Source organism: Hesperophylax consimilis, chromosome 16, assembly GCF_061612785.1.
Source record: "Hesperophylax consimilis isolate HC1 chromosome 16, BYU_Hcon_1.0, whole genome shotgun sequence".
NCBI classification, from domain to species: Eukaryota; Metazoa; Arthropoda; class Insecta; order Trichoptera; family Limnephilidae; genus Hesperophylax; species Hesperophylax consimilis.
Genome location: NC_142851.1, coordinates 27901981 through 27914843, shown reverse-complemented (window position 1 = coordinate 27914843; position 12863 = coordinate 27901981). Strand labels below are relative to the sequence as shown.

The 12863-nt window shown below is 35.0% G+C and overlaps 1 protein-coding gene across 8 annotated transcripts; it reads right to left on the bottom strand.

Moving 5' to 3' along the window:
* Window positions 1-1223: 1223 nt before the first annotated feature.
* Window positions 1224-9781, bottom strand: LOC149416976 (cilia- and flagella-associated protein 36). 8 transcript variants are annotated; one of them, XM_089640708.1, is made up of 7 exons: window positions 8828-8966; window positions 8020-8138; window positions 7754-7830; window positions 5463-5663; window positions 5237-5352; window positions 3255-3516; window positions 1224-2714 (listed from the first exon to the last, which is right to left on the bottom strand). In XM_089640708.1, the coding sequence occupies exons 2-7, from the start codon at window positions 8126-8128 to the stop codon at window positions 2469-2471; spliced, it is 1011 nt and encodes a 336-aa protein (XP_089496834.1). In that variant the 5' UTR covers window positions 8129-8138; window positions 8828-8966; the 3' UTR covers window positions 1224-2468. The 8 variants fall into 8 exon arrangements, with proteins under 8 accessions (XP_089496834.1, XP_089496836.1, XP_089496837.1 ...); XM_089640710.1 differs by lacking the exon at window positions 8020-8138; XM_089640711.1 differs by lacking the exon at window positions 8020-8138 and having other exon boundaries at window positions 8890-8921.
* Window positions 9782-12863: the final 3082 nt, after the last annotated feature.

Here is a 12863-nt window from a genome sequence, read left to right as displayed (position 1 = left end):
TCGGCCAAAATTCTTTGTTCATGTAGGTTTTGAAATCCGTATTCGGTATAGTCAACTTGAAAGATCCAAACTGCGTGGGATTTCGTTGTATTATTTTTTCTATTTGGATATTACTTCCTTTTATTTTACAATTGATAAAGTTTCGAATATTGTCCTCAGTTACACTATTGTCGAACCTCGACACATAGAGCGTTGTTTTTAACTCGGCTATTTTTAGGGAGTTCTCCATCGCTATTCCAGTTGCAATAATATTTCTCGACCTCTTTAGTTTTCTTGTAACGGTTTTATAACCATCCGTATTAAAATTAGTTGTCTCTGGTTTAAATGTATTTTTGTGAGATAGTGTGCGTGCAACTTTGGCTGATTCATCCATACCCTGTTGATGTACCTGTGATGTCTGAATTATGACTTGTTGCTGTTGTGTGAGAGAGCTAGACGCCGCTACTTTATTCCATGATTGAGGAGAGTGCATGACAGGTGGGGCAGCTAATGTGAGGGGCGCGGGCGGGGTTATCACATTACTGCAGTGCGCATTGTTGTCCAAATGTATTTCATTAGTTGGCGACCGTGAGTTTGAGCGGTTCTTATCTATGGCTACCGGTATGGTGACCTTCAATGTGTTCAAGGACGGCGATGTGTTTTCGTTTTGATTTGGAATACGGTTATGTTTATTTATTTTCAGTTCATTCCTTAGGAGAGCCATTTCAGAGCGTAATACTTCCAGATCGCTTCGTTTGGACATTTGTGACTGAATTGTGGTTAATTCACCCTTTAATGCCGTGATATCTTTTAGGAGACAAGTGACATCTACGTGATCGAAATTGACAGGCGGTAGTTTGTGTAGATTCTGAGCGACAAATGTCGGTAGAGCTTCATTCTCTGTTTCCTTCAGTATTTTAATGATATCATATAAATTCTTAGACTTCCTACCTTCGCCTTTCCTCATAATCCTGCGTTCAACTGTTTCACTGCACAGAATGTCTTTCGCAGCCTCCACTTCGTCTTCTGAGAAATGATTGGAGCATATTTGAACCGCGGTTAGTTCGTCTAAGACATCGATTTTGTTTTGAAGAAACGTTAGAAGTTCATTAATAATTAATTTATCACTTTTTTTCGTAATATTCATATTGTTTTCGTAAACGGCGGCAGCGTATGCAATTCGATCCTGCGCACGAGCAGTTCCGATCCTGCGCACGAGCAGACTGCTTAAACTTAAAGCTTAAAACACATGATCGTGGCACGGTGTGCGATACCCCTCCCACTCACTATGCACGCAGCCATACTTATATATTATTAACACCTATGGCTGGTTACTTTTGCAGTCTAGTGAAATTATGACTACTTCGAGGTGGAGTGTGTTCAGCTAGGTTGTAGATGTTTTTAACGCATTTCGTTACTGTCCATGAAAATTTCAAATGAAAAAATTTGATAAGTAGAATTTTGTCTATAGTAATACTAATCTTAAGATATTTACAAAATTTAACTCTCATAGTTCAATAAATATATTTATGAATAAATATATTCATATTATCATAATTTCTTTATTTTATCCAATACATAAATTATTGCACGGGTGATCCCAGTGAGGATATCATTATATCTATTTGTTACAACAAAAAAGATAATAAATGAATTATTTTTATTATTATTGCTGAAGAAAACCTAAAATATTGTGTAATGCAGCGTCACGGAAATGTTCCTGGAGGGACGAGTACACTCTTTCAGAGCACTTCTCCGCCATCACATGGGAAGCTTATGGCGCAGACTACACCTATCAAGTAACAAAATCATCACCACCATGGTTGCCTGAATGGAATCCCCCCCGAAGGCCCTGTGGAGATGGGAGATGTCCAAATATCCTCCATAAACTGGTGCTTACAGTCATTTTTGTATTTATCTTTTTTCACTTAAATTCTATTTTTTTTTGCGCCTATCGGAATTGCCTGTATGTATATTGTTATTTTTCTTAATCTAATTAATCAAAATATGGAATGTATTACATTACACGACCCCCTGCATGCATTCTAGAATAAATCTTATTATTATTAAAACATAAAAATCTAATTTCGTGTTAGATACAATATTGAAGAGAGATATGTAGTACTAAACAAAAGAGATCCTTCAAGTATCAAGAATACTTCCTTAAACTTGAACATCTTCAGTTACTAAAGAATCTTGGTTTTTTACAATTTACCTTTTTGTAGTTACAATATTTTAACAAATTTGTGTTTAGTGTATTTAAAGTGATATTAAAGTGATTATAGACATGTCAAATCAGTTGACAGCACCAGCAAGGAAGGGTTAAAAATATTTTGCTGGTCGATACAATTTTACCATTAGTTTGAGTATATTTTTAATAGCGTATCTATCTAAATAAGATTTAATTTGTAAAGCTAATCACTATCCCTTATAGCCAGATTTCTTTCTTTGAGAATCATCAGCCTATGCCTCTTATATGTTTAAAATGACTATTTCTCAACTACTTCGGAGCGCAGTCGGTCAGCTAGAGCCTTGCGCAGCTGCAGAGAGGAGTCTTGCGGAGTGATCTGGTCTCCGGAAAGCAGGAGTTTGGCATTCCTGGACGACTTGGGCCGCACGGGGGATGATGATGCGTCCCCTGTGGACTCCGCTAGTTGCTTTTCTCGTATCTGCTTCTTGAGAGCGAGGAGTTTGTCCCTCTGCTGCTTTAGGTACTGCTGGCGTTGCTCAATTTCCTGAAAATTAACATTCATATAAAGAAACGAGTATAAGGTAAGTAAGTAATAACTGTAACATAATCTAGTTTACTTATTTGACTTTGGTTGCGTCCGAATTCCATCAAACTGAAAAAATATGTTGACCGCACTGAACATGAAATCAACGGAAGTGTGATCTATATTGACTTGAAAGAAAACTGATGTCGTCAATTAACATAAGACCTTTCAACTCCTGGGGCCAAGACATGCGGATTAAACGATTATTTGTTTATTGTTTGACTCTTAAGGACTTGTTTCACAGAATTTTAAAAATTCATCAAATTTCAACCTTAATTATAAAGTTCCGTGAAAGTCCTATTCAAGTTCTGTTATTATGTCTATGGACCAGTTGCTTCACAGAACTGAAATAATGACATAACTTGAAAATAAACTTTGAAATTTGATGAATTGTTCAAATTCTGTCAAAAAAAACCCATCCTAAGCCCTCGAAATATTGTATAGCTTCCCAAAATAAGAACAGAAAACTGATGTATTAAGTGCATTAAATGTATTAAGCACCTCCTTTTGTGGTTTAGCAGTACTGACAGGTTCTACGGGAACATGTTTGAAGGTTTCACTCAACTTCTGAGCTTCCCCTTTCTTCTCCGATTTTAAGAACTCGCGACTGACATCAGCTTCCCTCAGCACCACATGCTTTTGGAAATGATCCAGGGCCGACATGAGGCTCTGCTTTTCTCTGTGTATCTCTTCTACAGTTGGTTCCACTTCTGCGGAGACCACTTCAAAAGAGTCTCGGTCCTCTGACTCTTCTAAACTTAATCTGAAAATAATTAACACTGCATTATTCATACATTGAAATCTAAGATTTTACAGAGACTAAGGCAGGGGGAAATAACTCCCATCGAAAATTTGAACTGAAATATTGTGACGTCATATGTTTGCCTAACTATATCCACCAATGAAAAACTCTGAAAATCTATGGAATAAACTTTAAAAAAATTTCATTGGTTTTTCATAATAAGTAGGCTCCGAATGAGAATTTTAATGTCTATATATTGGCATATCTATGGTTTTTTAGGACAAATTTGTTTCATACAAAAAGCCCGAAGTTATCAATCTGTAGAAGTTCATTTATGGACTAAGGCAACATTAGATCTGTAATCAATCGATTTGGGTAGAGAGTTTATCTCAGAGTTTTTGGTACCAACTTTCTGACTACATTTCCTACTTAACCATTGAGGCTAATTTGTTCACTTTTGGGAACAACTCACATGGTCTCATAGAAATCTCCCTTACTGTCATGGTGAGAAATATGATCTAAGCAGTGGTACAAAGAGAAAACACCAAGCTTTATATTCAAATTTACAACAACAAAAAATTATGTGCAGTTTTAAAAAGTCCCAAACGTAATTTGAAAAACAGAAAATTAATTATTTTTGTATGAACCGCTAAAAAATATGAGGTGACAATAACTTTGTAACACATTTTTCTAATAGAATGCATATATTTTTTAGGGTTCCATGATAACTCCTCAAAATGACAATTCAACACACCTATAAAAAGTGCTATAAAGTTACGAAAAGTGATGAAACAATAACTTGGTTAAATAATTACATATGTAACCTAGTTATTTCATCACTTTTCATAACTTTATAGCACTTTTTATAGGTGTGTTAAATTGTCATTTTAATGAGTTATCCGGTCATCATTTTTTAGTTATCAGTAATTTTAGTTACAAAAAACATAAGGTGAGCCTTTTTTCAAACTTTTTTATGTTTGCGTTCATAAATTTTATATTTCAAAAACTATGTGTTTATTTCTAATCATAAAATTTGAAAGCGTATTTTATCAGCTTTAAAAAGTCAATGATGAATGTAAGTGAGTCTAAAGTAATGGTGTTTGAAAGAGAGAGCACAAAAACAATATAGTTGTGAATGAGGAATACTTGGAGCAGGTGGATGAGTTTGTGAAAAGTATGTTTACGAGTGATGGGAAGACTGACAGAGATATTGAAAGAAGGGTGAATGCAGGTAACTCCATTAATGGCGGACTGAACGCAGTTGGCCCTAACAAAAAAGAAGCGAAGTTAGCAGTCCACAATGGAGTGTTTGTACCTACCCTGATGTATGAAAGTGAGGCATGGAACTGGTGGAGAAAGGATGAGAGTAAACTGAATGCTGTTGAAATGAGATCCTGAGGCTTATGTTTGGTAAAATTCACAAACTTTGGAAAATCTTTCTCAAACATGTAAAGTTTTGCAGTCAATGATTTTATGGAATATATTGTAATTATTTAGAAATGTATCGTAAGTTTTTAGTTGCAAATATAAAATGTGGTGATATTTCTTTTTAACACTGCGTAAATCATATATCTCACCGTAATACAAAAGGAAATATACCAACTGTAAAATGATTCCGTCACAGTTTAGTACTGAGTTGACCCTGTTGATACAAAAAGTAATCTTCTTGTGACGTCACATGGCTTCTTGTGAGGTCACTTTATTTTCAAGCAGATTTAACAATTCAAATATTGATATTTACTTTTTGACCTGCTCCATGATGACAGCATCCTGATCATCTTCCTCTGGTACATCCTCGGTCTGGTGGCTGTAGGAATGGGGAACCATTCCACTACGTTGCTCTATTAGCTCTAAAGCCTGCAGAATAAAACATTTAAGATAATAAGAATAAGGAACTTCAGTCAACTTAAAAAATTGAAACAAAGCTGTACAATACATTTTACATCACTGTTTATGCGGTTACTCACCTGTATCTGCAGTTCAACGTTCCTCTGCGTCATCATGCGTGTGAAGATGGAGTAGTCATTGGCTGCCCAGATCTGTTCAAAGAGACGCTGGTGGAAGTGAAGAGGCAGCCCGCCCCCCTCGCGCGACATCTGGCAAGCCGCCTCAAACTGCTCTGGAGTGATGCCAATGTCCTCCATGTAGGACCCCAGCATCAGGTCAACCTGGTTACAATAATTATTTATTTTTACATTAACTCCACATACGAGGCCCTGAGGAAAACATTTCCCGACTATGCACTCCTGCCGAATGGATCAATGATGCTATTTCCTCAGAGCATTTTCTGTTAAAATATCGGTAGAACAAAGTCAGCATTCGCACCTGATGCCTGTGCTCTAAAGTTTGCAATTAGTTTTTTTTTGTAGAACTCTATTTTAATTAAAAGTTTTTCTTTTTTAAATGCAATAATATTATCATTCAATTTATTAAAACAGTTTATTTGTAAACAATTCCTATTACTAGTAATAACAATTACACAGCAGAACTTGTTTATTAAAACTTGTTTATTTGAAGTTAGTGCGATCCCACACATCCCATAAAGCATAAACATAGAATGTGCATACATGCAGAATATGTGGGAAGTTAATGCGATCCCACACATCCTATAAAACATAAACATACAATATACATACATGCAAAATAAAAAATACAGTGTGTGGCAAGCCTACGCACGACGGAAGTGAAACTTTTAGTATTCTTCTCTCTCTCTTTTCATTTCATTCTCTCTTTTTTTCTGTCTATTGACATATTTATAAGTAGCATGTGATAAAAAAAAAATTAAAAGTTATAAAAATATGGGATTCGAACCCGGGTCCTGCATAACGAGTGTCGAACGCTCTGCCTCTAGACCGCGAGGAGATATATTTCTAGCGACGCGGCGTTATCGGCCTTGATTAGTAATTTTAATGATTCAAAATAAAAATAATTAATCAAAATACCGAGCGACTCTACCGGCTCGATTTGTAAGCTATATTTCGACCAAAATATCATATAGGTACCGTAAATTAAAGTAAAGGTAAATTAACAAATTTATGTAATTTTTTACTACATTATTACAAATCGTTGATAAAAAAAAATAATTAATCAAAATACCGAGCGACTCTACCGGCTCGATTTGTAAGCTATATTTCGACCAAAATATCATATAGGTACCGTAAATTAAAGTAAAGGTAAATTAACAAATTTATGTAATTTTTTACTACGTTATTACAAATCGTTGATAAATAAAAATAATTAATCAAAATACCGAGCGACTCTACCGGCTCGATTTGTAATCTATATTTCGACCAAAATATCATACAGGTACCGTAAAGTAAATTAAATTTAAATTAACAAATTTATCTAATTTTTTACTACATATTACAAATCGTTGATAAAAAAAAATTAAAAGTTATAAAAATATGGGATTCGAACCCGAGTCCTGCATAACGAGTGTCGAACGCTCTGCCTCTAGACCGCGGTTATTACGTATTCGACCAAAATATCATATAGTCAAAATATCTAAAAGTCGCAGCACGAGAGCATTTTATCACTTTTATAAAAATTATTATTAAAAAAATCACAAAAAGAAAAAAAAAATTAGTTAAAGCGGGGATCGAACCTCGGTTCTTCACGACGACAATCAGGCACTCTGCCTCTAGACCGCGAAGCTGAGTTTGGAGAGTGACCTAAAGTAGGTATATAATATTGGCTAGGCTCCTATAGCGAAATGATCACGGTTTTTGATGACGGTCATGAGTTGGTTTTACTCCGGTCCTCAAAATTGCATAACGCGCGTAAAGAAGTTTCACTTCAAAAATATCAGAGATATTTGATTCGGGTTGAAATAAATTGGTATCCAAAATCATTCTTAGCTTCTGCATACTTTAGTCATTCACTAACATGACTACATAGTTTCAATGAGTGTTTGATGGTTACATATGACTGAGAATATCACAATAAACCGATCAGTGGTTGAGTGGGCATAGCGCTTGGGTCTCACCCGAGCGTCGCGTGTTCGATTCCTCGGCTGGCTAAGTCCTCCATCACAACACAAGCAACATTTTCGGCTTTCTGTGGTGGTAGTAGGAGATTTTCAAACATTGTTGGGTTATTCGTAACCTGGGAATGTTTGTCTTTCTTTTTAAAAAAAAAAAAAAAAAAAAAAAAAAAAAAAAGGTAGGAAAAAAGTTACTGCATACCACACTTTTTATTGCAAAGTTACTTGTGTTTTGAATTCACTCAAATATTATCATCAATAAAAATGTTTTCTTACTAAATTCTTATATTCTTCGTGAATAACTGTGTACTCCTCCCTACTTGGTATCTCTCCATTTTCCAGAGGTTCAAAGGCTAAAACGTTTGAAGGAATCAATTTCAGTATGAGTATTACCATATTTTAGCGAATAGAACAAACTTTATTGATTTTATATGCTACCAATAACAATGTACAAACAATAATACAATTCAGGCTTCTACATAACTAAGAACAATTATAATTAATTTATCTGTAGTGTAAATAAAATATGATCCTTTTCATACTCAAGGACTTTTCTTCTATAAAAGTCTGCAATGGGGCGTTCCACACAGGTCCATGCAAAAATCCAACCAGCGAGTCAAAAACCCAGGCAGTTTCCTCAGGATTATCCATTTTCGAACTACTGTTTCCAAAATCAGGATGTAATTATTACTTCAATCCTACACAGTCAACAAGAATGTTGTGTGATTTGAAATATTTCCACTGTTTGGATTCTGTTGCTAAGGTAACCTCAAAATACTATTGGCTATTATGCTAATGCCTCGAATAATGAATGTGCCAGTTGAAAACCAATTTGTCTTGTCACAATAATGTTGTGTTTAAATAATAGATTACGGTTACTTAAAAGGTATAATTTTTGTAAAGTATTTCAAATAACAAAGAGCTGCGTTCGATGTGTAAAGTACATTATGTATTAGGCTCTTTTGGTAAAGTTTCTTTTCTACGCTTACTGTTCTAAATACACCCAAATTATTGAATTAACAACTCATTTCAACTTAATCAGTACAAGAATCAACGATAAACTTGTCAAATTCCGCCTCACGCTTGATATGCAAACAAAATTATAAATAGCACTTGGTTTCAACTTAATTACTACAAGAAACAACCATTTATGTCAGGGGAGATGGTAAAAGATTAAAGTTAAATATAAGCATAAATTTTTTAAATAACCCAAACTAACAACCTAAAAACCTATTTTCTGCTTTTTTACATCTTCCTCAACTTAGATAGATAAATAGTCGTCTCCATTAGATAAAATCAAGTGTTGTTTTTTTATAGAGCCTTTGCATGAGGTGGAATTCGACAACTTACCGAAACAACTATTTAAATCACAAAATAGTTAATTAGATTCTTAGTTTGGGTTATATAAATACTTTGTGCTTATATAGATTCAAGCGGAACCTTTCGGAAAATGTCATTTCATACAGACAAAATGCAAAATGGCCACATAACAGTATAACTGTCTCCTTTTCTGTGATTAAATTAATCTGACAGTATACAGGCAACTAGCGTTGTAATATCACTATTCTGTTCTGGAAAATAAAATCTGCTTACGTATTAATAGTTACAATGGCGCGCAAATTACTGGCTGCGTATAAACTTAAATACAATTCCCTAAACAGGAGAACTAAAGTTCAGGCTTTAATATTTTATTCTACTATTTACAAATGCGTTATAATTTACCAACCTCACTCATGTTTAGCGTCGTTATGACAGGAGGGGGGTTTAAAAACATACATTCAGATCCTGCATAAAAAAGTCGCACAATGTACCTAATGCCATGCAAACCTTTGCTTTTACATTACTTTCAATGTAGTTCATTCAAAGCATTCTTCTGGTGCCAAAAATATGGTTATGTGGTTTGCCTCCAGCTCTTTGAAATGATACCCAGATTTTATGCCAGGGCAAGTATACAATTTGTATATTTGCCCTGAGCACAAGCAGAGATGTGCAAAATGGGTACCCAAAACCATGTGAAATGCAAAATGGAAATGGGTCAAAACTTTTCCATTTGAAAATGCAAAATGCAAAATGGTTTTTAGAAAAGCATTTCAAATGCAAAAGGCAAAATACCTTTTTTTCAAAATGCATTGAAAATGCAAAATGGTTTCTCAGGTCAAACAATTAAAATAATTATAGAATTTTTAAACAATTTTGTCATTTAATAATGGACATCAATGTAGAACAAACATATTACATGATGGTAAATCCAAAAACACCACGACTACAGATTATGAAACCACAAAAAATTTGCACGGGACTAATGTTGCCAATGTAAAAACATAGAAACTGCTATCTAACATTTAATATTACAGCGTCATGGCCATGTTCAGTATTTGAATCAGTATTTTTTGGAATGGTATCACTCAATTGCCAGGGCTCCTACCAGGGAGCAACTTGACAAATGGAAATTATCTCTCATAGCGAGGTTGAGGACCGACTGATATTTGGGGCTTATGAAAAAAAGATGAGTGGAGAAAGTAGGAAGAATGTTGCAAAAAAGCATTTAAAATGGAAAATGCATTGAAAAAAGCATTTAAAATGCAAAATGGTTTTTAGAAAAGCATTTAAAATGCAAAATACCCATTTTGCATTTCCATTTGAAATGAATTTATTTGAAATAAAGCACATCTCTGAGCACAAGAGCTTTTGACAAGGGAAATTTTAAACAGTTAATTTACCATCTCCCCCTATGTAATTAGTTGTCTCTTGTACTACTTAAGTCGAAACGAGTTGTTGAGTAAGGAAACTTTACCATTGTCTTTACTATTGTACACAAATTTACAATCCATTCTTTGACGGCATCATTTTAATGTGTGGCCTCTGCTTTTCCTCCCTCCTATAACACGGGTCTCTTCAAAACCCAAATTAACTCCTTCCTCTCCTCAAAAAAACTATCCACACAGCATCCCCAAAGGATGACACAGGCCCCAAGGGAAATTGAGTTAATGTAAAAAAAAAATACTCATAGTATTAGGTTGAACTAGTTCTCTAGAAAGAAAGTAAAAAAAAATTAAGCATTTTAGTTGGTTTGAAATTTTTTTTGCAATCCTTACATATTTTTTTTTTGAAGAAGAAGAAAGACAAACATTCCCGGGTTACGAATAACCTGACAATATTTGAAAATCTCCTACTACCACCACAGTAAGCGGAAAATGTTACTTCTGTTGTGATGGAGGACTTAGCCAGCCGAGGGATTGAACACACTTCGCAAGGGTGGGTACCAAACGCGATGTTAACTCAGCCACCGAAAGGTCCTTAAGATTAATTTTTAGGTTATGTCATGTTGCATTTCCTCCTTTAGCCTACGTTTCAGATAGCCTTACAGTGTCCATCATCAGGGCATATGTGATGTTGGACACTGTATCGTTGTCCGAAAAATTGGCCAAAGAAGGAGAAAGCGCAACTCAGCATAATAACCCAAAAATGAATCACAATAATGCTATTGGTCATGTAAACCTCAAATCAGAATTTTTCACTATGTATTCAGGCTAGTTGCAGGTAGCAACGTATGAAAGTTTTTATTTTTTAAAAGTAAAACAGACTTGGAGCAAAAGGGCATCTGCCTGTTTTACTCCAAAGCACAGGAATCGCTAGTCAAAATCGGTCGGGTACACCTACACCAATATGCATTCAGGTGCAACAGAACAAACCCAAAGATTTGACCAGCAATTCTTTAGCTAATTTGAATTAAAAAATGTAGATTGCGTTTTTTTGGAGGGTGTAGTCTTTCATTGTAAGTTAAGTGTAACATCATTGTAGTCCTCTATTTTGGTAATCAATAATATTAATATTTTATTTTTGTAGTAGGGAGGTAGGTATGGCCATCAGAGATGTGCAAAATGGGTACCCAAAACCATTTGAAATGCAAAATGGTTTTTAGAAAAGCATTTCAAATGCAAAATGCAAAATACCTATTTTCAAAATGCATTGAAAATGCAAAATGGTTTCTCAGGTCAAACAAGTAAAATAATTATACAAGTTTCAAACAATTTTGTCATTTAATAATGGACATCAATGTAGAACAAACATATTACATGATAGTAAATCCAAAAACACCACGACTACAGATTATGAAACCACAAAAAATTTGCGCAGGACTAATGTTGCCAATGTAAAAACTGCTATCTAACATTGAATATTACAGCGTCATGGCCCCATGTTCAGTATTTGAATTCGTATTTTTTGTAATGGTATCACTCAGTTGCCAGGGCTCCTTCCAGGGAGCAACTTGACAAATGTAAATTATCTCTCACAGCGAGGTTGAGGAACGACTGATGTTTGGGGCATATGAAAAAAAAATGAGTGGAGATAGTAGGAAGAATGTTTCAAAAAAGCATTTAAAATTGAAAATGCATTGAGAAAAGCATTTAAAATGCAAAATGGTTTTTAGAAAAGCATTTAAAATGCAAAATGGAAAATACCCATTTTGCATTTCCATTTGAAATGGATTTATTTGAAATAAAGCACATCTCTGATGGCCATGTATGGCTACGGCCCCTGGAACCATTCATTGGCTAACCGAAACCTTTGCCATAGTCACTTCTAAGTTGTCGCTACATTGCAGGGGTACCCGAGTTCATGGGGGTGAGTTTTACTACGTGGCTACGCGGATTGACAGGACCAAAGGAGACCTTACGATCTCTCCAGCCAGGATTCATGTCACTCCCGGACACACTGACCACAGATTCCTCATACCTTTTTATCCTTATCAGAACTTTCTCTCCTCCCTTTACTTAAAAAGGCCCTTCACACAGCATTCCCAAAGATGAGATAGGCCCTGAGGAAATTATTTTCTCAAGTTAACTGTTAAGATAACTTTCACCGGAATGCGGCCTGGAACGAATTACCGAAATTGCTCTCGTACTAGTCGCATAGATTTCAAAGCCATGAAGGGTGACACCTTCTCATGGATTATCAATTTGTAATCTTGTATGCGTCAAGCAGAAAAGTGTAACTTTATTTTAATAAGTTTCTTTCTATCGACAATATCTAGAGCAGTGAAGTCCCCGACTTACCAGATAAGTTTATTTAACTTTACCGCATCTATTTGGATGGGAATCTGACTCAATGTGAATGGCTTCAAGAAGTCATGAGGAACTGCATAAACTGTCCTTTATTCTAGTCACCAGCTCCAACCTTTTTTTTTTCAGATCGGATTTGCATTTAATTTACACTAACAGCAGTGGATGACTTATACAATCTTTTGCCTGTAATTTATGATCAGAATCAAGAGGGTAAGTACAGCAAACCAACACTCACAAGCTACATGTAACATCCCTATCGAACATCAATATTACAAGTAACTACTGCCTTAATAGCCTTCATGCCAAATTAAATATTTTTT